Source organism: Triticum dicoccoides, chromosome 5B (genome assembly GCF_002162155.2).
Source record: "Triticum dicoccoides isolate Atlit2015 ecotype Zavitan chromosome 5B, WEW_v2.0, whole genome shotgun sequence".
Taxonomy (NCBI): Eukaryota; Viridiplantae; Streptophyta; class Magnoliopsida; order Poales; family Poaceae; genus Triticum; species Triticum dicoccoides.
In genome coordinates this window covers 62192098-62219993 of record NC_041389.1, presented here as the reverse complement: position 1 = coordinate 62219993, position 27896 = coordinate 62192098, and the positions used below count along the sequence as shown (strand labels likewise).

The 27896-nt window shown below is 45.5% G+C and overlaps 1 protein-coding gene across 1 annotated transcript; it reads left to right on the top strand.

The window, feature by feature from the left end:
* Positions 1 to 1848: 1848 nt before the first annotated feature.
* LOC119307377 lies at positions 1849 to 5301 on the top strand. The gene is made up of 4 exons (XM_037583453.1): positions 1849 to 3200; positions 3319 to 3438; positions 3556 to 4580; positions 4722 to 5301. Exons 1-3 carry the CDS (start codon positions 2458 to 2460, stop codon positions 4388 to 4390), a joined length of 1698 nt encoding a protein of 565 aa, XP_037439350.1. The 5' UTR covers positions 1849 to 2457; the 3' UTR covers positions 4391 to 4580; positions 4722 to 5301.
* Positions 5302 to 27896: the final 22595 nt, after the last annotated feature.

The window sequence follows — 27896 nt, the reverse complement described above, 5'->3', positions numbered from 1 at the left end:
TCTAATGATGTGATCCCGTTAATCAAATGACAACTCATGTCTATGGTTAGGAAACTTAACCATCTTTGATTCAACGAGCTAGTCAAGTAGAGGCATACTAGTGACACTCTGTTTGTCTATGTATCCACACATGTATCAAGTTTTTGGTTAATAAAATTCTAGCATGAATAATAAACATTTATCATGATATAAGCAAATATAAATAACAACTTTATTATTGCCTCTAGGGCATATTTCCTTCACGTATGCTATTTTTTATGAGAGAAGCCACTAGTGAACACTATGGCCTCCGGGGTCTACTTTTATCGTAAGATCTATTGCTTGGTTTTATACTCAAAAATACCAAAAAAAATTGCTGCATATTTTTATGTTTTTTTATTTGCGTTGGGTGTGAGGGTTAGTGTTTTGTATGTAGGTGTTGTTTACATAGTGTTGCTTGGTTCTCTTACTAGATTGATAATCTTGGTTTCACAACCAAGGGAAATACTTACTCTACTGTGCTGCATCATCCTCTCCTCTTCGAAAAACCAACGAAGATTACAAGTAGCACCCCCAACCGCTCTGGCCACCACATTGACCTGATTAGGAAGGTGGGCTCGACTGCGTGTAGCCGATCGTGTAGGGGTAGGCGCGCTGACGGGGTGGGCAGTGGCGGCGCACGATGGAGCATGGTGAGGCGGGGCGAGGCGTGGCAGGAGGTGGAGATGGGAATGGGAGGCAGGGTTACGCGGGAGGTTGTTTTTCTTGCTTTTCTCTCGGCCGTGCCGGTTCGGGTTGACTTATTATGAGGACTGCGTGTTGAATACCTAAAACAATAGGGATTTTTATGTAAAATTAGCAACGGACGGTCAAAAGCACTAATGACATTATTATTCCTCTCTTTTGTTGGATTAGTGTTAAAAATATCTGATGAACCACAAAAATCCAATGAAACCAGATAGAAACCACTATGAAAAACATCGCAAATTCTTGAGGCATCAACTCCCCCAAGCTTAAGATTTTCTCCTCCTTGGGCAAACAAGAAATCAAGAGAGTGAAATGGAGTTTGGTTGAATGGAAAGAATTTCACCGGGGCGAGAAAATATATCATACCCATCTTCTCTTATCTTGCAAGATCATTCAAGAAAGGATTTGCAATTGAATAGTTGCACCTAAACTTGTTGCCTAACCATGTAGAGTCTCATACCATTAGTTATTTAAAAGATAAAAGGATGTACACATGCAAATATTAATTGTGCTAGTCTTTATTAGAATCAGTCTAACAGCCAAACCATTGTATGTAGAGGCTTTAAAAATGACTGTGGCACTGACTTATAGCCAACAGACGGATGTGCTAGTATTAACCATGATCTCATGACGTCCATGTGTGCAAATGCACCGCAAATGGCCCCTTATTTCCACACAAATCAAGAATGAAGACAACAAAGCGAACCAACCTGTGATTGGATGGTTAGAAGGACAATGGTATCTCCAACCCATCAGGGTTCAAATCCTGATGCTTCTATTTATCTTGAATTTATTTTAGGATTTCCGACGATACGCGTTCAGTGGGAGGAGACGTTCCCGTCAACTACGAGTCACATGTCGGCTAGTCTCTTGGAGACCCTCATAGGGATAGAGTGTGCGTGTGTATGTTTATAGGGGTGAGTGTATGCACGTATATATGAGCGTTTGCGTCTGTACTATGTTAAAAAAAGAAGAAGAATGGAGACAACAAAGTTTGCAGCAATGGGTGTAACAAAAGTTGGGCCCAAAAATGTTGTAACAAAAGACTGCCCCAAAACGAACGGCCCATGAGGTTTAGTCCTCCCTCATAGCCCAACTTCCCTCGTTGAAAGCCAGTCGGATCTCGCGAGTCCCGAGCGAACCCCAGCGAGAGCAAATCCCTAACCCTAACCCTAGCTAGGAGGATGATGGAGGCGGAGGGGGAGGGCTTGCGGTCGATGATGGCGGCGGAGACGGAGATGGCGGAGGAGTGGAAGCTGGCGCGTGAGTCCGAGTGCCGTTTGCGCAATTGCGAGTGCCGCTGGCGTAGTCTCTGCTCCCCCCCGGATCTCCCGCGTGGCCCCCGGGGCGGACTACTCTTCCACCCCCGCCGGTGCCGGCGCCGGCGCCGGCGCCGACCGCCCCGGCTGGTCGCTGCTCGTCGGCCTGAAGGACGGCGTCGTCCTACGGCTCAAACGCCTCCGCGTGGCGCGGTCCGGGCGGATCCTCGGCCGGAGCGACGACGCGCTCGAGGCTTTCCACGACATCAAGACGCGGACTGGTCGCCGGTTCGACGCCAGCGCCGCCCTGGCTCCCGACGGCCGCTCGCTCTGCGTCCTGCGCCAGGAGGACGACGGTGCCGGCAAGCAACCCCATGCCCTGCACCTATCTCTGCAGCAGCCCCAGACAGACACATCTCCGGAGCATCTTCCTTTCCCGCCGGAGATTCAAGCAGGGAGGAGTCGTAACTGCATGCCCATCTCCGCCGCTGGCCACATCTTTGCTCTGTGCCCCATCGTAGAATATGGCGTCAAGTTGAGCCTCCTCATGCGACCCTTGCATCCGCTCCCCGAGGGCGGGGGCGTGGGCCAATGGGAGCAGGTCGGCCAACACAAACACGACAAGGACAAGTACCGGTGGTTGGGCGGCGGGTTCCTCCAGGGCTACGCCGTGCTCCCCGGCCCCATCATCCTCGTCTCCTTGAAGCAAGCCAGCGGCTTCTTGACCTTTGCTCCTTGCTCCGGCTCCCGCGACTGGACCCCGGTGCTCACCGACGAAACAAGGCCGCCGCGAGACTACATCCCTATCGTCGGCCGCGGCGTCTACATGGAGCAAGACAATGCCATCTACATGCTCCGTGGGAACACCATCTATGCCTACAAGCTCAGCTACATACACCAGGATCAGGGTGATGATCAGGGGAGGGGGAGGCTCAGGCTGGATCCGCCCATCACCATCGACTCTGTATGTCCTTACAGTTCATGTCATGGGTGTGGCTTCCTCACCCGTCTCGACGGTCGGCTCATGTGCTCCGTCTGGATCAGCCTGGCACCACGTCAACTATTAGAAGATTGCCGGTGTGACAACCTACATGCCATTGTCACCACCTTCAACCTCCAAGATCCAGCTCAGGGGGGAATAGAGGTGCTGCATTCCTCTTTCCGCCGGGTAGACATGGAGCACAATCGAGAGAACCAGGAATTCTGCTTTCTACAGTAAGCAGCAAACTAGCTAGTTTACTTTTTCCACGCACAGATTATTTGACCATTTATTTATTTGGTCGCCTTGTTTACGTATTTGTTGTCTACTGTCAACTAATCATGGATCAATTAGGGAGTACGAGGACAAGGATTGTCCGGTGCTGCTGCAACACCAAGAAGGGCATGAGAAGGATCTAACCAGCTGTTCCCAGCAACACGTCGACCAACCCTCCAAGATGCTTGATTGTTGCAGGTCTTGCTTGATCTGAATTAATTTAGATTCATGTTTAACCTAGCTTATTACATCTTTCTTAGTGAGTTTCTCTTGGTGAGTGGAGTGATGACATGTTTAATTTGGTTCTTGCTGCAGACGGTTTCTCGAAATGAAAGACTGTCCAAGCTTTTGCTTTTCCTGCGGCACCAAAGGTCACGTTGCCCGCGACTGCTCTCTCCCGTCACAGCAGCCCTTGCCGGCAATGCCTCACCGCACGCTGGTTGGCCGTCCTTCAATGCAACACCGAGTCCCTTTTGAAAGGCGTCCGGTTGCTACAACAAGTATCAATAAAGATCTGTTTATCATCTGCCAAGCTGGGTCTGACCTAGTCATCTACCATACAGGCGTTATGGATGAGACTTCACTGTTGCAAGGAGGAGACGACGGCAAGCCGCTCCAACCGTCGTGTTATGTTGCAGCATATGTTGGTGATGGTGACTATTGGCACTTTTTCCTTCATAGTGGCTCAAAAATACACGCTGTTTCGAGGAATAGAGATGGCATGCTTGAGTTTAGTCTGAACAAGGACCGTACGATGGCTATGGATCGTCTATCTGTACGGCGGCTGCCAAGTGCTGATACTTTTGTTTTGTTTAACACAGTTGGTGGAGAGACCATTGCCCTTACTGATACTCTGAAAGTTTTCCATCAGACAAGGTTCAGTTATGGATCCACCACGTGGCTGCGTTGCAAGACAGATCAGTCGCATGTTCTCCACAGGAAGGTTATGATATCTGGATATGTAGCAGTGAATGACGATTCCTTTATAGTCTGTGATGCTCTCACAGGTTCCTGTCTTTTGTTTGACCTGGGTGCCAAGCAATGGCGTGTTGTCATGCCTTGGGCAGCATTCGCAGAGGACCTGTCAAGAACTTGCCCTACAAAGTGCCATTTAAATGGTAGATGTGTGTTTGTCGATGGCTTTATCTAAACATGCAGAGATGGAGGGCTTGCTGCTTATCAGCTGCTTGATAAAGATCATTCTGTGTATCTCAGCGAGCCCATCCTTTTGCCATTCTCATGGCTTGTGGATGATTGTGTGGGTGAGGACATGTGCTTGGATTATGCTGGCAAAGATGTGGACTCTGGTGCTATTTTGTTTTACGTGGTGCAACTGCAAAGTGAGTATATATAACTCTCTGTCTCTCGATCTCTGATGTCATTTGTGCATGCATTGCATGGTTTTTGTGATCAGTCAGTTCATGGAAGATATCTATAGTGTTGCTGTACTAACATATGTGTACGTACGTATATGCTGCTAGGTGGATATCGTCCGCCCAAGCATGATGTACAGATCACCATTGTCCAGGTTAAGACTAAAGCAACAACCAGCAGCAAGAAAAGGGAACCAGTGCGAGTTACCCCCGTGGACTGTGTCACGCGGTTCATACATCACGAGGAAGCCGTCGATGCCAGATGCTGCTTTGCGCTCTAGCTCCATATTGTTTGTGATGGATGCATGCATGCATGAGTTACGCTATTATTACTTATATGTTCCCAGCATGCAATGTCTGTAACCTCTAACCTTGCTTGCATGGCATCTTTTGGAAGCTGCAACTAGTTGTATATTTTGGTGATGTATAACTTATATTTATCTAGACTATTAGTTGTATTTTGGTTGTGGTGAAACTTATATTTATCTAGACTAGAGGGCCTGTATGTAATGGCTGGTGACCTTGGTTAAATTAATGATCCCAAACATTTGCTACCTGTAGCCAAGTATTAAGGCTTGACAAGAAAACGGTACTAGTGCTTAATTTTGCTCATAAGGTTGAGCTAGCTGTGGAATAACTATTATTTGTTGGAGTAGTTTTTATTATTTATGCCTGGAGAACTTTTTTATTTTCTCTATCTATTGTTGGCAGTCTTTATTGATTATTTTCTTTATTGATCTTTTAGTGCAAGTTCAGTATGTTCAGTTCAGTTCTTTTTGCTGCAGGATCAAATTTGTTTCTCCCATTTTACAGAAACAAAATGTGTCCAAAACTGAAAATTGTTGTCATTTTAACTGAATTTGGTAAACTAAAAACTGAAAACTGATGTTATTTTAATTGAAGATATAATTGCAGTGGCTAGTCCTCGATATTGGTGAGAATCACAGTCTTGTGTGGTTGAAATTCTTCCACAAGTTCAATCATTGGCTTTATAACGTTTTAGTTGTTACAGTACTGTCTCTTGGTTCATGACAACTAAAAGATCAGAATTTAGTAAATTCAGTTTAACTCTGAATATGTACTTTGATGTAAATTTGGACATGACTACAGCCCATCTAAGTTAGACAATATTCTGAAGAAGAGAAACTTAAAAGTGTAAGTTGTTGTGTCCAAATACTCCTGAAGCAAATTTGATGGAAATTACTCCTTTGGTGATAATAAAGACTCAGGTCCAGGGGGATTTGCTTTTGTAATTAACTACTCAAACTCAATTTGTAAAGTGGAGTACTGCATCAGATTGAATTCTCTCACTGACTTTTTCAATGATCATCATCATTGTCAGTTTCAATGATCATCTAACTGAATTTGATTTATTCTTTTTGGTACAATCATCATTCTAAGAAGAAGAAGAAGAAGAAGAAGAAGAAGAAGAAGAAGAAGAAGAAGAAGAAGAAGAAGAAGAATCCACTCTCCGTCAGTTTTGGGTGGTACAGTACAATGGTTTCAGATGATAGAGATTGCTTGGAATATTTTTTCTCTTGGGAAATTGATCCATTGTACTCTACTATATCTGATGATATTTGAATTAAATGGATCGACATGTTTGTTAACTGAAACTGTTCCTAAATCTGACCAAGAGTACAAAAGATGAAAGGAGAGCTTGTTGTGGCCAAATTTCTCTTTTATTTGAATTTTTTTGTTGTGGCCAAAAGAAAATGGATGGATCTACGTAATGTTCAGTAAAGGGGTATAGCAACTTTTCTTCTTCTTTTTTCTCTAGTGTGCCATGTCTTTTCTTCTCCTGTGTAGAATTAATAAATGTTTAGAATTATGTTGTGTATGCCAGTGTTGTGTTAACACTTAACCTGCATCAGTTTTGAGATATCTGTAATTATGCAAGCATGGAATTCAGGTAGCAACAGTAACAGCAACATGGTTATTTGTTATGTTCTCACTGCTCACAAGCTAACAGTAACATCAACATGATTTAGTTTCTGAAGCTAACTGAACTTTCTCAAGCTAGCAGCAACAAGTCATCACACACATAGCTAACTGAATCTTGTCCATGATTTGGCAAAGCAGAATAGAGGTTTCTATGATTATGGACATGAATATTGTCTAGGTTTCTTGAAGTTTGATAGTGTTTGTTTGAAATCTGTAAATTTCAGACACAAGACACTGAATGGAGTATGATTGACAGACATAGAACACTGTAAATTTTAATACTCCAATTAACACTACAATTGACGCTGATGGAGGACTTCATTGACAAACTGAAATTGATACTGCAATTGGCACTGTACCTGCAGCCAACAGCAGCAGCAGAGGCAATCAACAGTCGAGGTGGTTGAGGGCAGAGGCAATCGGCAGTGGAGGGCAGGCGGCAGTGGCATCAGCATGTCTGCGTGGTCGTCTCGCCGCCGGAGAAGATCCGCCTTGCCCTGCATGGCTGCCTGCTGAATTCTTCAAGAGGGGAGCGGCGACCGGGTCGGCAGCGGCGGCTGGGGTTGCCGTGCGGATGAGGAACCGGCGAGCAGGGCCACGGGCCGGACCAGGGACGCGAGCAGGGCCACGAGGAGGAGGCGCCCGTCGAGGTGGTCGCCTTGGAGGAGCAGCCTCACCTGGGCGGCGGGGCAGCTCGCCTCCGTGCGGGCGGCCCATGTTCGCAGCGGCGGAGCAACCGCAGGTGGGCGACGGCTCAAGTGGGCGTCGGTGTAGGTGGTCGCCCGCTCTTTCTACGGTGTCTGCCGGGGGTGGCTACGACGGCCGCCGGCGGTGGCTACGACGGCTGCTTGGTCGAAGGAGGAAGAAGCAAAGGCGAGGGCGTGATTAGCACTAGATTTAAAAGCGGAAGGATTATTTTGTAAAATTTGACATGAACTAAGCTGTGGACAACTTTTTCGGGACGGGGGGAGTATTCGCCAATTTCAGCAATGATACCATCATCTTACTATAAGCTTGGGTGCCTGTGATTTCAGGCACCCCAGCCATTGCCATGCTTTAACAATTGCAATGGAGCCAGCTACCAGCTTTCTGCCCCTAACTCATTTGCCTATGAGACTACCAACAACAGTGGCAGCAGCTCCCCCCACTCTGGAGCTGCCTATTGGTGCGTTGGCAGCATCCACCTCCTCTGTGCAGGGTCAGTCAACACCTAGTTAGGTAAAAGCAGTCCTAAAAACCTGTGGTTTTGCTGACATGGTCCACTTTTAGAGAGTAGTCATGGAGTCAACCTCATCAAGTCATTAAGATTACTTCTTCAAGATAGTCATTCTTGCTAGTAATATAATTCCGCGTTTGTTGCATATGCAAAAGTCGTGTGTTTCAAACTGAAATTTATAGAGGGTTACATAGTGTCAAGGCTATGTAAGGTTTCTTGTTAATGCAAAGTGCTGCTCCACTGCGTTTTTTGAACAAGGTTGAAATGTTCACTGCGTATCACTGTCAGGAGCCCAATCTTACCATATACCCTTACTGTAATGTCTTGGGTGTAAAGGTTGAAAAAGTCAACATTTACAATCTTCTGAATAAGGTTGAAATGTTGCTTCCACTGCGTTTTCTGAATATGGTTGAAATGTTCACCTCCAAGATGTTTTGCTAATTGCATTATGAACTTTATATCATCTTGCTTGTAGCTTCTATATAAATGCGGAAAATGTGGGCAATTTCTATATAATTTTTTTTGTAAAAAATCGAGTATTTCTTTTACGCTCTAGTGATTTTCAAGATTTTCTGCACTCGGCGCAAAAGTTTATGTTTTTGCACAAAATCAAGTTAACTATCATCCAAATCATCCCAAAAGCTTTACTTGGCATAGACACTAATTAAAATATAAAAACACAATCATAACAAAGGCTATAATCCTATATACATAAGAGGTTCACCCCCACTACCTTATTTATCTCAACATGCAAGCTGTCCACTCATCAACCATGCCATCTAAGCAAAAATTGTTTCCATTTACAGCCACATCATCACTATTCCTACAGCTGGCGCCCACACAATTCCCTTAACAAATCATGGGCCTTAAATTTTTCCTTCATACACAATGATCATGTTCACCAGAGTGACCCGTCGTTTCCACAAGACTCAATTATTCATAGTACGTAACCATCCTGGTCACTGAACCGATACGTCGTTCCTTATGATTCATTCATGGCGTGTTTGGTTGCCTGCATGAGGCCCAACCAGGCCCTCGTGGGAAGAAAACAGGCTGTTTGGTTGGCTGCATACACTGTTGGGCCTGCATGGCACGATGTTTAAAGCACTCTTGGGCCTGGCTCCCTCGGAACTCTCGAATCGACAGTTTCTCCAAAGCCAGGCTTGAGCGGTGGACGTGGGCTGCGGTGGCTGCACGCGCGCGGCCACGCTCGAGAAGCCGTGTTGCTTCCCGAAGCGCCGGCAGTTATTAGCCTCACCGCCCTTCACCGCTCCCTCTCCCCACTCTCCCAACTCTCACCGACGGCGGCGGATCGGAGGAGAGCAAGAAGACCACCGGACTCCATCACGGGCAAGCGGATCATTACCTGGCCCGCAGCAATGGCGGTAAGCACTTTTATGTTTGTCATGCACTACTTTTTCGCGTTCGATCCGGCGGTAGATTCGATCCACAGCGGAGAGGGGAATGGGGAATAGAGGTTGATAAGCATTGCAGTTCATACTAGTTCATACGAGTTCATACTAGTCCATGCAAGATCGGAATAGAGGTAGATGCGGATGGAGTAGAAGGGGGATTGGGGGTACACAACAAACATTGGCTAACCGCGGCGGCCGTCACCGGCGTGCGGAGCGACGGGTCGAGTGGCTGGCCTTCATCTTCTTGTCCATCGCCTTGCGGGGCGGCGGGTCGTCGTCGCTCTCGGAGGAGTCGAGGTCGATCTGCGAGGTACGACGGCCTAGCTCCGGCGCCCTCACTAGCATCTGCACCGGTTCTTCCTCCTCCTTAGGCTCCCCATCGATGATCGCCGGCGGCACGATTGTCATCTCCCAGTACACTGCGTCACGACGGTCATTAGGAGCCGAGTAGTTCTTATACTTGGACCACTTCTTCCTCCGTTTGGCGTCATCGGAGACGGCCTGATTCATGGCCCAGCGAATGATGTCGACTGCCATCGCGCCCTTCGCTGGGTTACGAATCAGCGTCTTCAACTCTTGTGCAGTGGCCCTCATGAGCACTGCATCAGATTTCTTCTGCATGTCAAGCATGGAGCCGAAGTTCGAGCACACCTCCATGGTGTTCTCGAACTTGGTGCGGTCACCAGCCAACCATCCGAGGAAGAAGGCCCTCCAGCCAATACCCCAAGGGAAGGGGTTGGCGTTGGAGCTGGAGCTGGAGCTCATGGCGACGGAGAGGAGGAAGGTTGATAATGAGAGAAGAGAGGGGGTGGGTAAGTAGTGGTGGTCAGGGTGAGTAAATATAGGCGCGATGGAGAGGAGGAAGAGTAACAGTCATGCCGTTTTAACTACACGCTCTTCAATAAGCCATGAACTCTGTGCTGTGCCCGACTCCATGAATTGTGTGCAGATCGAGAAGAGCAATGAGATGGGCACGGAGGTGCTCCCGACCGTTGACAACAAGGAAAGCGGTCGGTTCATCCAATGCCCGAGGTTGTGTTGCCACCCACCGCCGAGGAAGAACCAAAGACGCCAACGGTTGGCGACGACGAGCGCATAGAGGAGCCCCCCAGCAGCAAGCGCCGCAACTACGACCACTACCATGAGGAGGGTGGCCCAACTCACTTCTGCAAGATCATCCTTGCACCGAAGCTTGAGTGCAACCCCATGCCCCTGGACTTCACCAAGCACTTCGTTGCGGTGCCGACGTAGTTCAAGCTGAGGAACAACACCGACTGCTCCTGGAGGGCGATGGTGAAGCTGCTGAACGGCAGGGTGAGCCTGGATCAGGGTTGGGCCACCTACGCCGCTGTTCATCAGATCAAGATCGGCTACATGGTGACATTCAAGCTCCTGACTCCCGACACCCTAAAGGTCATCATCTTCGACGAGGATGGCATTGAGGTGGCCAACAAGTGCGGGAAGCACGACGAAGCCTTCGCCGCCAGGGACTAGGGCCGTGGCACCTCCTTCCTAAGTACTATCGAGTATGCTTTATGGTTTATGCGTTGAACTGTTTGAATTATCGTTATGATGTGTGGTACTATGTTATCTGAACTATGCTGTTAAGTAGTTGATGCTCTGTTTATGCTCTGCTCTACTTATGATGTGTGCTACATGGTTGTGCCGAAGTGTGCTGGTAACCTCACCAACTAGCCAAAGAGGTTACCACACACCAGGAGTTGCATACAACCAAACACCATGCCTTGGGTTTGTCCACTAACATGCAGGTAACCAAACACCAGGCAGTGTGGTTCAGCCCATGCATGCAACCAAACAACTTGCAGATGGTGCATTTGAGGCTGCATTTGCATAGCCAGGCTGAGTTGTGAAGGCTATGCAATGCAGCTACTGTAGACTACAACAACCAAACACACCCTCATTTTGTACTTGATGCGTTGCAGCCCTGGTCACCGAAGCAACCCATCTCTTCCTATTCATAACGGATGGCGCATCCCTTTTATAGCTGGAAGAAGAGGCCAGGTGCATCATCATCTATCACTTCCTGACGCATCTCATCTTTCCACCTACTCACTCCGGCGCGAGCGACCTCGATGCCAAGATGGGGTTGGATGTTGCGCCACCGCATCATGCCTGGACGGAATCGTCACATGCCCATAATGTGTCACTGGCTCCCGCATGGGCTTCGCTCGGCCGAGCAACACCAAACGTCCGCATGGGCATCTCTCACCTACGGCTGCCCACCACCCAGCAACCGTTGCGGCGCCACCAAGATCTTGCTGCCGCCCGCCGAGCAGCCCTCTGTACCTCCTTTTCCTCTTGCCTGGAGCCCAGCGAGCCGATCGGTGTGGTGTGAGGTGGGAGAGGAAGAAGATGGCATGCAGTTGGGATCTGCTCGCATGTAACAAACTACTTTCCTTATTGTCTCTTCTGTCTTCTCAACATCACTAGGGCCACTCTAAGCGCATGGAATTTGATTGCAGTGTGCAAACTGACTGCTCCCTATCATTGGCGTCAATGTTCTTGTGTGCAAGCTCAATGGGTAATGCATGACTCTTTCCATAATTCTTTTTATTATCGGATCCAAATTTCAGCTTAATCTAGAATTAGTAACCAAAAACCATCACATATTAGGATTCAATATCTGTTCTGCTGCATTTTATACATATTTATGCATCGGTTTTGTTCAAAGAAGTTCGGATCTATACTTCTAGGAGCAGTCCACTGGTCGATCTCTTTGCATCTACTATTTGTCGATCTCCCAATAGTATGTTAATTAAAGAGGGAAGAATGTCTAAAGTAGAAAATTAATTAAGTTCAGCAAAGGCAACTAAGACTACCCCCTTTGACGCTCAGAATCATTGCCACATGAAAATACTTTTATCAGTTTGCATGAATTAGTTTGTTCTTTTCACTTGACAAGCCTAATTTTTAAGTTTGGTGCATCCAAAGGACCAAACGCTAATCGCTTGATTTTTCTGTGGAGTATTCCTATGCTAAAGTATAAATTACCACTACACCCTCCTCAGTTACATTTATCTTAACTTCAATTTTTAGTTTGCAGGAAAGAATTTGCAGCAGAACCACAATAGGAAGACATGATAGAACAGAGTTTTCTACAGCAGGTAAGTTGTAATCAGTCACATCATTTCAATTATCTCTGATGATCATGGGAACTACCAGGGATAAATGAAAACTGCACAATTTTGTTAACATGCATGATGGATGTATTTACCTTAAGTCATTCTGATTGATGTACCCTGGTGGGCCCTCTGTGCAAGCAAAGTTTCATCTCTATCACAGAACATTCGACATTTATATCCATTGTTATGTTTCATAGCTCTCATCATGTGTTAGTTGTAAAGATGAAATTCAAATGGGGTTAACCAGTAGCTATCTAGCAGTTTATGCTACAGGTCGGAGCTTATTCTAAAAAATATGAATAGCCAAACTTTCATACCCAGGCTTGGCTTTGTAATATGTTGACCAAGGCTGTGATTTAAGGTGTCTAAGCTGCAATTTGCATGGGTCATGCAGTGACATCAAGCAATTCGATGGGAAAAAAGTTAGGGCACATTTTTTTTAGTTTTGAGCTTTATAAATGTCATGTACTAATATCTAATTGTGACTACAAATATGATGAGACGCTATTCCTCAACACCCCCCTTTCTCCTTAAACATGATGTGCATTACCGAGAGGGCCCAGAGATACCTGTCCGATACTCGGAGTGACAAATCCTAATCTCGATCTATGCCAACCCAACAAACACCTTCGGAGACACCTGTAGAGCATTTCTATAATCACCTAGTTACGTTGTGACGTTTGATAGCACACAAGGTATTCCTCCGGTATTCGGGAGTTGCATAATCTCATAGTTAGAGGAACATGTATAAGTCATGAAGAAAGCAATAACGATAAAACTAAACGATCATTATGCTAAGCTAACGGATGGGTCTTGTCCATCACATCATTCTCCTAATGATGTGATCCCATTCATCAAATGACAAACATGTCTATGGTCAGGAAACATAACCATCTTTGATTAACGAGCTAGTCAAGTAGAGGCATACCAGGGACAATCTGTTTTGTCTATGTATTCACACATGTACTAAGTTTCCGGTTAATACAATTCTAGCATGAATAATAAACATTTATCATGGTATAAGGAAATATAAATAACATCTTTATTATTGCCTCTAGGGCATATTTCGTTCAGTCTCCCACTTGCACTAGAGTCAATAATCCAGTTCACATCGCCATGTGATTTACCACTAATAGTTCACAGCACCATGTGATTAGTTCACATCGCCATGGGACTAATACCCAAAGGGTTTTACTGGAGTCAATAATCTAGTTCACATCGCTATGTGATTAACACCCAAAGAGTACTAAGGTGTGATAATATTCTGCTTGTGAGAGAAGCTTAGTCAATGGGTCTGTCACATTCAGAGCCGTATGTATTTTGCAAATTTTCTATGTCTACAATGCTCTGCATTGAGCTACTCTAGCTAATTGCTCCCACTTTCAATATGTATCCAGATTGAGACTCAGAGTCATCCGGATCGGTGTAAAAGCTTGCATCAGCGTAACTCTTTACGACGAACTCTTTATCACCTCCATAACCGAGAAAAATCTCCTTAGTCTTCTAAGGATAATTTTGACCGCTGTCAAGTGATCCACTCCTGGATCAATATCGTACCTCCTTGCCAAACTCATGGCAAGGTACACAATAGGTTTGGTACACAGCATAGTATACTTTATAGAACCTATGGCTGATGCATAGGGAATGACTATCATTCTCTTTCTATTTTCTGTCGTGGTCGTGTTTTGAGTCTTTCTCAACTTTACACCTTGCAATACAGGCAAAAAATCCTTTTTGACTGTTCCATTTTGAACTATCAAAAATCTTGTCAAGGTCTGTACTCATTGAAAAATCTTATCAAGCGTCTTGATCTATCTCTATAGATCTTGATGCCCAATATTTAAGCAGCTTCACTGAGGTCTTTCTTTGAAAAACTCCTTTCAAACACTCCTTTATGCTTTCCAGAAAATTCTACATCATTTCCGATCAACAATATGTCATTCCCATATACTTATCAGAAAGGCTGTAGTGCTCCCACTCACTTTCTTGTAAATACAGGCTTCACCGCAAGTCTGTATAAAATTATATGCTTTGGTCAACTTATCAAAGCGTATATTCTAACTCCGAGATGCTTGCACTAGTCCATAGATGGATCGCTGGAGCTTGCACACTTTGTTAGCACCTTTAGGATTGACAAAACCTTCTGGTTGTATCATATACAACTCTTCTTTAATAAATCCATTAAGGGATGCAGTTTTGATATCCATTTGTCAGATTTCATAAAATGTGACAATTGCTAACATGATTCGGACAGACTTTAAGCATCAATACGAGTGAGAAAATCTCATCATAGTCAACATCTTGAATTTGTCAAAAACCCTTTTCGACAAGTCGAGCTTTGTAGATAGTAACACTACTATCAGCGTCCGTCTTCCTCTTGAAGATCCATTTATTCTCAATGGCTTGCCGATCATCAGGCAAGTCCACCAAAGTCCACACTTTGTTCTCATACATGGATTCTATCTCAGATTTCATGGCCTCAAGCCATCTTTCGAAATCTGGGCTCATCATCGCTTCCTCATAGTTCGTAGGTTCATCATGGTCTAGCAACATGACTTCCAGAACAGGATTACCGTACCACTCTGGTGCGGATCGTACTCTGGTTGACCTATGAGGTTCGGTAGTAACTTGATCTGAAGTTTCATGATCATCATCATTAACTTCCTCACTAATTGGTGTAGGCATTAGTGGAACTGATTTCAATGATGAGCTACTTTCAAATTCGAGAGAAGGTACAATTACCTCATCAAGTTCTACTTTCCTCCCACTCACTTCTTTCGAGAGAAACTCCTTCTCTAAAAGGATCCACTCTTAGCAACAAAGATCTTGCCTTCGGATCAGTGATAGAAGGTGTACCCAACAACTTCTTTTGGGTATCTTATGAAAATGCACTTCTCCGATTTGGGTTTGAGCTTATCAGGATGAAACTTTTTCACATAAGCATCGCAACCCCGAACTTTAAGAAATGACAGCTTAGGTTTCTTGCTAAACCACAGTTCATACGGTGTCGTCTCAACAGATTTTTAGACGGTGCCCTATTTAATCGTGAATGCAGCTGTCTCTAATGCATAACCACAAAACGATAGTGGTAAATCGATAAGAGACATCATAGATCGTACCATATCTAATAAAGTAGGATTACGACGTTCGGACACACCATTACGCTGTGGTGTTCCAGGTGGCGTGAGTTGTGAAACTATTCCACATTGTTTCAAATGAAGGCCAAACTCGTAACTCAAATATTCGCCTCCGCGATCAGATTGTAGAAACTTCATTTTCTTGTTACGATGATTCTCAACTTCACTTTGAAATTCTTTAAACTTTTCAAATGTTTCAGACTTGTGTTTCATTAAGTAGATATACTCATATCTGCTCAAATCATCTGTGAAGGTCAGAAAATAACTATACCCGCCGCGAGCCTCAACACTCATCGAACTGCATACGTCAATATGTATTATTTCCAATAAGTCAGTTGCTTGCTCCATTGTTCCGGAGAACGGACTCTTAGCCATCTTGCCCATGAGGCATGGTTCGCAAGTATCAAGTGATTCCAAAAGCCCATCAGCATGGAGTTTCTTCATGCGCTTAACACCAATATGACCTAAACGGCAGTGCCACAAATATGTTGCACTATCATTATCGACTTTGCATCTTTTGGCTTCAATATTATGAATATGTGTATCACTACAATCGAGATTCAATAAACCATTCACCTTGGGTGTATGACCATAGAAGGTTTTATTCATGTAAACCGAATAAGAATTATTATTTGACTTAAATAAATAACCTTGTTGCAATAAACATGATCCAATCATATTATGCTCAACGCAAACACCAAATAACATTTATTTTAGGTTCAACACTAATCCCGAAGGTAAAGCGAGTGTGCGATGGTGATCTTATCAATCTTGGAATCACTTTCAACACACATCGTCACCTTGCCCTCAACTAGTCTCTGTTCATTTTATAACTCCTGTTTCAAGTTACTAATCATAGCAACTGAACCAGTATCAAATACCCAGGGGCTACTATGAATACTAGTAAAGTACACATCAATAATATGTATATCATATATATTTTTGTTCACTTTGCCATCCTTCTTATCCGCCAAGTATTTGGGGCAGTTCTGCTTCCAGTGACCATTTCCTTTGCAGTAGAAGCACTCAGTTTCAGGCTTGGGCCTAACTTTGGGCTTCTTCATTGGAGTGGCAACATGCTTGTCATTCTTCTTGAAGTTCCCTTTCTTTCCCTTGCCCTTTTACTTGAAACTAGTGGTCTTGTCAACCATCAACACTTGATGCTTTTCTTGATTTCTACCTTCGCCAATTTCAGCATCGCGAAGAGCTCGGGGAATCATTTTCGTCATATCCCTTGCATATTATAGTTCATCACGAAGTTCTAGTAACTTGGTGATAGTGACTAGAGAACTCTTTCAATCACTATCTTATCTGGAAGATTAACTCCCACTTGATTCAAGCGATTGTAGTACTCAGACATTCTGAGCACTTGCTCACTGGTTGAGCTATTCTCCCCCATCTTGTAGGCGAAGATACTTGTCAAAGGTCTCATACCTCTCGATTCGAGCATGAGTCTGAAATACCAATTTCAACTCTTGGAACATCTCATATGCTCCATGGCGTTTCAAAATATTTTTGAAGTCCCGGTTTTAAGCCGTAAAGCATGGTGCACTAAACTATCAAGTAGTCATCATACCGAGCTTGTCAAACATTCATAACGTCTGCATTTGCTCTTGCAATGCTTCTATTACCTAGCGGTGCATCAAGGACATAATTCTTCTATGCAGCAATGAGGATAATCCTCAGATCACGGACCTAGTCTACATCATTGCTACTATCAACTTTCAACTTAGTTTTCTCTAGGAACATATGATAAATAAAACGAGGAAGCTATACGCGAGCAATTGATCTACAACATAGATATGCAAAATACTATCAGGTACTAAGTTCATGATAAATTAAAGTTCAATTAATCATATTACTTAAGAACTCCCACTTAGATAGACATCCCTCTAGTCATCTAAATGATCACGTGATCCAAATCAACTAAACCATGTTCGATCATCACGTGAGATGGAGTAGTTTTCAATGGTGAACATCACTATGTTGATCATATCTACTAGATGATTCACGCTTGACCTTTCGATCTCAGTGTTCCGAGGCCATATCTGCATATACTAGGCTCGTCAAGTTTAACCCGAGTATTCTGCGTGTGCAAAACTGGCTTGCACCCGTTCTATGTGAACATAGAGCTTATCACACCCGATCATCACGTGGTGTCTCAGCACGAAGAACTGTCGCAACGGTCCATACTCTAGGAGAACACTTATACCTTGAAATTTTAGTAAGGGATCATCTCATAATGCTACCGTTGTACTAAGCAAAATAAGATGCATAAAGAATAAACATCACATCCAATCAAAATATGTGACATGATATGGCCATCATCATCTTGTGCCTTTGATTTCCATCTTCAAAGTACCGTCATGATCTCCATCATCACCGGCATGACACCATGATCTCTATCATCTTGATCTTTATCAACATGTCGTCACATGGTCGTCTCGCCAACTATTGCTTTTGCAACTATTGCTATCGCATAGCGATAAAGTAAAGCAATTATATGGCGCTTGCATCTTATGCAATAAAGAGACAACCATAAGGCTCCTACCAGTTGCCGATAACTTTAACAAAACATGATCATCTCATACAACAATTTATATCTCATCACGTCTTGACCATATCACATCACAACATGCCCTACAAAAACAAGTTAGACGTCCTCTACTTTGTTGTTGCAAGTTTTACGTGGCTGCTATGGGCTTATAGCAAGAACCGTTCTTACCTACGCATCAAAACCACAACGATTTTTCGTCAAGTGTGCTGTTTTAATCTTCAACAAGGACCGGGCATAGTCAAACTCGATTCAACTAAAGCTGGAGAAACAGACACCCACTAGCCACCTGTGTGCAAAGCACGTCGGTAGAACCAGTCTCATGAACACGGTCATGTAATGTCGGTCTGGGCCGCTTCATCCAACAATACCGCCGAATCAAAGTAAGACATGCTGGTAAGAAGTATGGCTATTATCACCCACAACTCATTGTGTTCTACTTGTGCATATAACATCTATGCATAGACCTGGCTCGGATGCCACTGTTGGGGAACGCAGTATTTCAAAAAAATGTACCTACGATCACACAAGATCTATCTAGGAGATGCATAGCAACGAGTGGGGAGAGTGTGTCCATGTACCCTCGTAGACCGAAAGCTGAAGTGTTTAGTAACGCGGTTGATGTAGTCGAACATCTTTGCGATCCAACCGATCCAAGCAATGAACGCACGGTACCTCCGCGATCAGCACACGTTCAGCTCGATGACGTCCCTTGAAATCTTGATCTAGTTGAGGCCAAGGGAGAGTTTCGTCAGCACGACGGCGTGGTGACGGTGATGATGAAGTTCACCAGTGCAGGGCTTCGCCTAAGCACTACGACGATATGACCGAGGTGTGTAACTGTGGAGGGGGGCACTGCACACGGCTAAAAGATCAACTTGTGTGTCTATGAGGTGCCCCCCTCCCCGTATATAAAGGAGGGGAGGAGGAGGAGGGCCGGCCACAAGGGGCGCGCCCAAGGGGGGATTCCTACTCCTAGTAGGAGTAGGTTTCCCCCTTTCCTAGTCCAAGTAGGAGAAGAAGGAAGGAGAAGGAGAGGGAGAAGGAAAGAGGGGGGCGCCGCCCCCTCCCTAGTCCAATTCGGACCAGCCCATGGGTGGGGGGGCGGCCTCCCCTTGTGGCCCTTCTCTCCTTTCCACTAAGGCCCAATACTTCCCCCGGCGAATCCTGTAACTCTCCGGTACTCCGAAAAATACCTGAACCACTCAGAACCTTTCCGATATCCGAATATAGCCTTCCAATTTATCGATATTTACGTCTTGACCATTTCAAGACTCCTCGTCATGTCCGTGATCTCATCCAGGACTCCGAACAAACTTCGGTCATCAAATCACATAACTCATGATACAAACCGTCATCGAACGTTAAGCGTGCGGACCCTATGGGTTCGAGAACTATGTAGACATGACTGAGACACATCTCCGGTCAATAACCAATAGCGGAACCTGGATGCTCATATTGGCTCCTACATATTTACGAAGATCTTTATCGGTCAAACTGCATAACAACATACGTTGTTTCCTTTGTCATCGGTATGTTACTTGCCCGAGATTCGATTGTCGGTATCCTCATACCTAGTTCAATCTCGTTATCGGCAAGTCTTTTTACTCGTTTCATAATGCATCATACCGCAACTAACTCATTAGTCACATTGCTTGCAAGGCTTATAGTGATGTGCATTGCCGAGAGGGCCCAGAGATACCTCTCCGATACTCGGAGTGACAAATCCTAATCTCAATCTATGCCAACCCAACAAACACCTTCCGAGACACCTGTAGAGCATCTTTATAATCACCCAGTTATGTTGTGACGTTTGATAGCACAAAAGGTGTTCCTCCGATGTTCGGGAGTTGCATAATCTCATAGTCAGAGGAACATGTATAAGTCATGAAGAAAGCAATAGCAATAAACTAAACGATCATTATGCTAAGCTAACAGATGGGTCCTATCTATCACATCATTATCCTAATGATGTGATCCCGTTCATCTAATGACAACACATGTCTATGGTCAGGAAACATAACTATCTTTGATTAACGAGCTAGTCAAGTAGAGGCATACCAGGGACAGTCTGTTTTGTCTATGTATTCACACATGTACTAAGTTTCCGGTTAATACAATTCTAGCATGAATAATAAACATTTATCATGATATAAGGAAACATAAATTACAACTTTATTATTGCCTCTAGGGCATATTCACTTCAGATGTTTAGCAAGTTCAACTATCAGTCTACGCCGAGTTCAGGTACATTGTCGTGGACGGCCAAGTTCAGGGATGCCTCTGTGCCTAAGGCAAGTTGACGCACTTTAACCAGTTCTTTGTAATAGTCCTATTTATTGCTTTGATCTTGTACAGCAAGCTGAGAACATATCTATTGATCTGACATGTTAATTAGGGATTTAGTTTTCTCTCGTTCTTCTAGGGGAATTAACCTTGGGCGGTGGGTAGCACATAAAATGCATGCCCGCCATATGTTCTCTATATTGCTGCAGTAGGATTTTAGATTTTTCGTCCTACCTTGGATGCGCTGAATACGTGACATGTTGTGAAATAGTTAAGTACGGAATTCTAAGACTGTATGATCTATTAACAACATGAATTGCATTTTTTTCATCCTTACTGGATGTTGAGCATGTCTAGATTATATTTGGCATTAGCACCGTCGACGTGTATGGAAAATCCTCTTTTTTCTCAATTATGGTTAATGCTATTGTATGATACATAGAAATTGAGATATGAGGGTACTCTTGCTATATACACATGGTATGACTATTATGAAAAAGTTAAAATTATAGAAGCAGATAAGTTCATGGGTTCACCGGTGGAAGTTTGAGGAATAAAAAGATCAAAGAAAAGGAGAGTTCAGAAAATGGTAGTACTGTCTACTGTTGGCTGATGTCTCCTGTTGCCTGAAGCCCCTGCTGCTTGCTAGCTACTTGTTGTGCGTGTATGTTTGTGTGCTGCTGCTGTTTGTTGCTGCAGCAGGGTGATGTGAGAGAGATAGATATATAGCAAATGGAATGATCTTCCACATTGACTAACTCGTGACATACTTGGTTCAGTTTCTAAATTTAGTCTAGTTCAATTCGAATTTTAATTCAGTTCAAAGACTGTTGCTATTTATCTCCTTAATGTTCAGTTTTGTGTTCTGTTGTTTGCCCCAATTGATCCTTGTGTTAATGTTTGTATATGTTGTGCACTTCTGATCCCATAGTGAAGTGAAAAATGACAAGCGAGCTAAGTACTAGTTCAGAAAGTTTGCAAGTTTGAACACATAAACCTAAAAAAGTTCATTGAAAAAGTTTGGTTTGCCTGTTCCGTGAAAATATCTTGCTAAAGAAATATCTCTTATGCACTTATTTATTCCGCGCCCTGCCGCCACCTGCCATCCCGCGCACCGCCCGCGTCCCATTGCCGCCCGGCCACCCCGCACCCCGCTGCTGCCTGAGCCTCCTGCTAGCTATGCGCCCCGCCACTTCAGCGTGTAGGCCGTTCAACTCCGACACCCCAGGCCGTTCACGTCCGCCACGAGTGCCGGTTCAATGCCGCCCCGACAACCCAGCGCACGTGGAGAACTACAAAAGAGGTTCAGTTTCTGAACTTTTGAACGCCAAGAGGTTTAGTTCGGAACTTGGTATGGTGGGTGTACTACTGATAATCTCAAACTTGTTCCTCTTAACTTCAGTAAAAGAATTTCTGGAATAGATAAATGTGTGTATGCAAAGTGTTGTGTGATGGGATGTGGCCTGTGGTTGGGTTAATTAGCTAGAGATCTCAATTAGCTATGCCGGGGCAGATCCTTTGTGTCTGTACACTTTAGGCCAAGAAGAGAAGCAAACATGCTGCTCATCATTTGCCATCATCCATCTCTACTCAAATTATGTTCATCTTTTTCAGTTCATCTTTGAAATTTTGGTCCATTTTCTGTTGGCAGGATGCGTAAAAAAATCGAAGGCAGCAACTCAAAAATAGATGAATGTTGGAAGTAAGATGTATAAGGCTGAGAGGAAATGGCATCTTGAGGTCCATTACCCTTCAACTTATAGACATATATGCTTAGTTATTGTTATGTAACATAGAGTTACCCTGGATGTAAGTGCTCCTTCTCTTGTGTATTTCAGTTCAACAATTGGTGGTTCTTTAGGTCACTTTAGCGTGCATTTTCAGTACATCTTCCAGGTGAAGGAGCTTCCCTTCAGTTAATTTTGTTTATGTAGAAAAAAGATTGTGTCAAAAAATTGAAGGCATCAGTTCAAAAGGGTATAAGGCTGAGAGGAAGTGGTCTCAGATCACAAAATTTCCACTGAGAAAAAATAGCCACAAACAGGTTGAGTTCACTACACAGAATCTGTTAGTTCAAAAGAGAAACAAGCTGATTGTTTAAACCCGATGAATTCACAAAGGAAAAAAATGGGAATTAAAAGAAAACTTGTAGAAAGTTTGTTGCATGCAATTCTGAATGTTCGAAGTCAGGAAACCGATAAGTTCAGATAAAATTAAAAAAATTGAAGGCTCACCCTACTATATTCCACAACATTCTAACGCTTCTCACAATTTTTATCTGGTTGGGTCTTCTTTTGAGAAAACATCAGCTAACACTCTCATTTGGAATTTCTGTGTGTATAAGTGAAGGGACACTCCATACCACAACCAGAAACTACGATGGAGCGCTCTGGCGATTGCCCTGGCGACCCGCCCCCGCCCGTGGCCTCGCCCACGGTGGCCGGCGCGCCCGACGTCCCATCCAGCCCCGCTGAGGGAGTCCCGGATTAGGGGCTGTCCGGATAGCCGAACTATCACCTTTGGCCGGACTCCTGGACTATGAAGATACAAGATTGAAGACTTCGTCCCGTGTCCGGATGGGACTATCCTTGGCGTGGAAGGCAAGCTTGGCGATACGGATATGTAGATCTCCTACCATTGTAACCGACTCTGTGTAACCCTAACCCTCTTCGGTGCCTATATAAACCGGAGGGTTTTAGTCCATAGGACGAACAACAATCATACCATAGGCTAGCTTCTAGGGTTTAGCCTCTTTGATCTCGTGGTAGATCTACTCTTGTACTGCCCATATCATCAATATCAATCAAGTAGGAGTAGGGTTTTACCTCCATCGAGAGGGCCCGAACCTGGGTAAAAACATCGTGTCCCTTCTCCTGTTACCATCCACCTAGATGCACAGTTCGGGACCCCCTACCCGAGATCCGCCAGTTTTGACACCGACGTTGTTGTTTTCACTGAGAGTTCCTCTGTGCTGTCGCCATCAGGAAGGATGGCTCATCCCGTCTTTAAAGACGGCACTGTTGCTAAAGGAGCTTTGGCTATCGGCCAAACTCTCCAGCTAGGCGGTTTCCTTATGACCGCCTGTCCAGCCGCCGCGCCGACGATGACTTCTTGGGTCATCGAAGGCAATCTTCACGTTAGCTCGGAACTCGCTGAGCAGTTAGATCCGATGGTGATCTCTTCCTTAAACGAGCTCTTGGATCGCATCGCCGCCCTGGGAGTCGCTATAGACTATGATCAGATTGGGCCTAAACCCGATCTGAGAGAGTTTAACTCTCCCCAGGTTACCCACCACGTCGCTGTGGTAGAGGAACAATACGGCGACCCTTCTTCTATCTTAAGGACTAGCTATGTCCGGATTCCTGATCCCTCCATGCCGGATTCCCGTGGAGGGGAGGATGCTTCTCAAGCCCTGAACCTAAAGTCAGGCAGCGGGCTAGATTCATTGGACAATATCCAAGAACCCAAGCTTCCAAGTTCGGAAACTACTTGGCCCCTGAGTCTTAAAGTGGACGGGGTTCCAAATTTAATTCCACCCACCCACCCAAACATAAGCGATCTATCCCAAATCCAGCAAGAGCCCGCATAAACAGTACACCATTACTGGGGCAGATTCCTCCTGGTTATGAACAGGATAAAGGACTGCCGCGAGGAGGACACAATTTCATTCTTCTGCAATAATTGCACGGACAAGAGAATCCTCAACGCCGTAAGACATCGTGAAATTACACGCTTCGCTGACTTAGCGTCCATAGTACGAAAGTTCTGTGTGATGGAAAGCGCCTGGAAAACCGAAATCAAATTTTGGGACAATCCGGCCCTAAATACAACCCCAGTCCGAAATAAAAGGGTGCATTATCGCCAGGCACCTGGGTTAAACACCAAAAAGCAAAAACCCTCTATAGGGCATGGAATCGTACTTGAAGGATGGCTCCATGGACCCTGCAAAATTCATAGTACAGAGGGTGCCACTCCAACTCATAGCCTTAGAGCGTGTTGGATACTACGGCAGGTGGCCAAAAGTGGCGAAGAGCTTCTAAATCCAGAGCACCAGCCCAAGGATACCAGTACGATATTAACAGTCTTCGAGACTTCCACATCAAATAATATGCGGAAATAAACACTCCGCAGCCTTGCCGAAGTCTACCAAGTAGCAACAATAAACCCATGGAGTGACACGGCTATTACCTTTAATGCTAGTGACGAACCTAAATTCCGAACAGCCCAAGCACCAGCTGCATTGGTCCTCAGTCCAATAGTGGACGGCTTTCACCTTACCAAGGTACTCATGGACGGTGGGAGCGGATTGAACCTCATTTACGAGGAAAACCTCCAAAAAATGGAAATAGACTGGAGCCGCATTGAGCGAAGCAGCACAACCTTTAGAGGAATAATCCCCAGTCGGGAAGCATGCTGTACTGGAAAAATCACACTGGATGTGGTGTTCGGCACGCCGGATAATTACAGGTCCGAGGAGGTCACGTTCCAGGTGGCCCCGTTCAGCAGCGGATATCACACTCTATTAGGACGAGAGGCATTCACAATTTTCCAAGCTATACCCCATTACGGGTACATGAAGCTCAAAATGCCCGGGCCCAACAGAATCATCACTCTTGCTAGTGACCCGGACATAGCACTCCGCACCGAAAACAAGATAGTCGCACTGGCCCTTGAGGCACTATCCGAAGCCCTAGCAGCCGAGGAACTCTCTGCGCTGCGCTCCACGGTGAATAGGGACGATGTGATACTCAATAAGAGATCCAAGTCCACCTCCATTAAACCAGCGGACGAAATAGTCAAATTCCAAGTCCATCCAACGGACCCGACAAAAACGGCCTCCATCGGGGCACAATTAAACCCTGATGTAGACGCCGCACTACAAGAATTCCTACGCGAAAATTGGGACATTTTTGCCTGGCACCCTTCAGACATGCCAGGAACCCCACGCCGGCTGGCCGAGCACAGCCTAAAGATCCTAAAAGGATTCAAGCCGGTCAAACAGGCTCTTCGGCGTTTCTCCAAACCCAAGAGATAGGCCATGGTAGAGGAGCTAGCCAAATTATTGGAGGCCGGATTCATCAGAGATATAAAACATCCGGACTGGCTAGCAAACCTGGTGATGGTACCAAAGAAGGACAAATCCTGGCGTCGACTTTAAGGACCTCAACAAGGCTTGCCCAAAGGATCCCTTCCCCCTCCCCCGCATCGATCAAATTAGATGCTACCGCAGGACACGATTCATTGTGTTTCCTCGACGCATACTTCGGCTACCACCAAATTAAGATGGCAGAGCCCGTCCAGGCCGCAACGACATTCATCACCCCATATGGCCCATTCTGCTTCAACACAATGCCCTTTGGGCTCAAAAACGCCGGCGCAACATATCAGCGCATGATTCAGACATGTCTGGCAAACCAGATCGGCAAAACAGTGGAGGCATACGTAGACGATGTGGTCGTCAAATCCAAGCACGTCGAAACTCTAGTAGACGATTTGAGGCTCACGTTCGATAATCTCCGAACATATGACATTAAGCTTAACCCGGAAAAACGTGTTTTCGGCGTACCAGCCGGAAAGCTCTTGGGCTTCATTGTATCCGGTAGAGGAATTGAAGCAAACACAGCCAAGATCCGAGCTGTTTCACAATTGGATATGCCAAAGGACCTCAAACAAATACAAAAATTGACGGGATGCGTGGCGGCTTTAAGCCTCTTTATCTCCCGTTTAGGAGAAAAGACATTACCCCTTTATCGCCTCCTCCGACGCACTGAACACTTCGAGTGGATGGATGCCACCACAGTCGGACTCGAAGAAATAAAAGCCATATTGGCAACAAACCCGGTCCTGGCCGCGCCCAACATGGGCGAACCAATGCTATTATATATCGCGGCAACTCATCAAGTGGTGAGCGCGGTGCTCGTTGTCGAACGAGAAACGGACGGACACAAGTTCCCCCTTCAAAAACCAGTTTACTACGTGTCCACCGTCCTGACTCCATGCAAGTCACGGTACCCGCATTATCAAAATATATCGTACGCGGTGTTCATGGCATCCTGGAAGCTACGACACTACTTTCAAGAGTGTTCAATAACAGTAGCCTCCGAAGTATCTCTTAATGACATTATAAACAACCGCGACGCGACGGGCTGGATTGCCAAATGGGCCACTGAGCTCCTCCCGTTCGACATAACCTATAAGCCACGACGAGCTATTAAGTCGCAAGTTTTGGCCGACTTTGTCGCCGAATGGACTAAAGCCGAACTCCCTAAAGAGTACGGTGCATATTCCAACTGGATCATGCACTTCGACGGCTCCAAAATGTTGTCTGGTCTGGGGGCTGGCGTCGTTCTGACATCCCCAATCGGAGATACGGTTCAATACGTGCTCCAGATAATGTATACGGACTCCAACAACGCAGCCGAATATGAGGCCCTTCTACATGGCCTCCAGATGGCAGTCTCCATGGGCATTCAACACCTAGAGGTGCGCGGGGATTCAAACCTCGTGATATCCCAAATAAATGGAGACTTCGATGCCAAGGATCCGAAAATGGCAGCTTATCGCAACGCCGTCCTAAAAATGTCAGCTCGGTTTGAGGGGCTCGAATTTCACTATATAGCCCGGGATAACAACCAGGCAGCAGACGTATTGGCATGCATTGGCGCAAAGCGTGATGCCGTCCCTCCCAACATCTTCCTAGAGAGGCTGTTCAAGCCATCCGTACTATGGGAGGGGGAATTCGGAAATACAAACCCGGATCCAACCGCACTGCCCGACACCGAACAATCTGACACAATGGGTGGTTCTACCAACGAAGTAACTCCTCAGCCCACGTAATAATGGCAGTAATTGCCCCGTGGACGGAACCATTCCTAGCCTACCTAACCAGGCAGGAACTTCCCGAGGACCAAAACGAGGCCCGCTGCATAGTGCGGCGATCTAAAGACTATAAGGTCCATGAGGGAGAGCTTTACAAGAAAAGCACAACCGGAGTCCTTCAAAGGTGTATCACTGAAGAGGAGGGGCGGAACCTTCTGGCTGAAATTCATGCCGGACTCGGCGGGCACCACGCCGCAGCCTGGGCCCTTGTACGCAAGACCTTCCGTACATGATTTTATTGGCCGATGGCCCGGGCAGATGCTCAGGACTTAGTCCAACGATGCGTCGGTTGCCAGCTCTTTGCTAATCAAAGCCACATGCCACCCACTGCCCTCAAGACTATACCCATAACCTGGACCTTCGCGGTCTGGGGGCTTGACATGGTTGGACCCCTTAAAGGAGGAACCCACAAGAAAAAATACCTACTGGTCATGGTGGATAAATTCACCAAATGGATAGAGGCCAAACATGTTAAGACGGCCGAATCCGGACCGGTGATAGACTTCATATCAGGGGTCGTACACCGTTACGGCGTCCCCCATAGCATCATCACTGACAACAGCACGAACTTTACGGCCGATGAGGTTAAACTCTGGTGCAAAAACATGGGCATCAAGCTCGACTATGCTTCAGTCTATCACCCTCAAACTAACGGTCAATTCGAGCGAGCAAATGGTCTAATCATGAGCGGCATCAAACCCAGATTAGT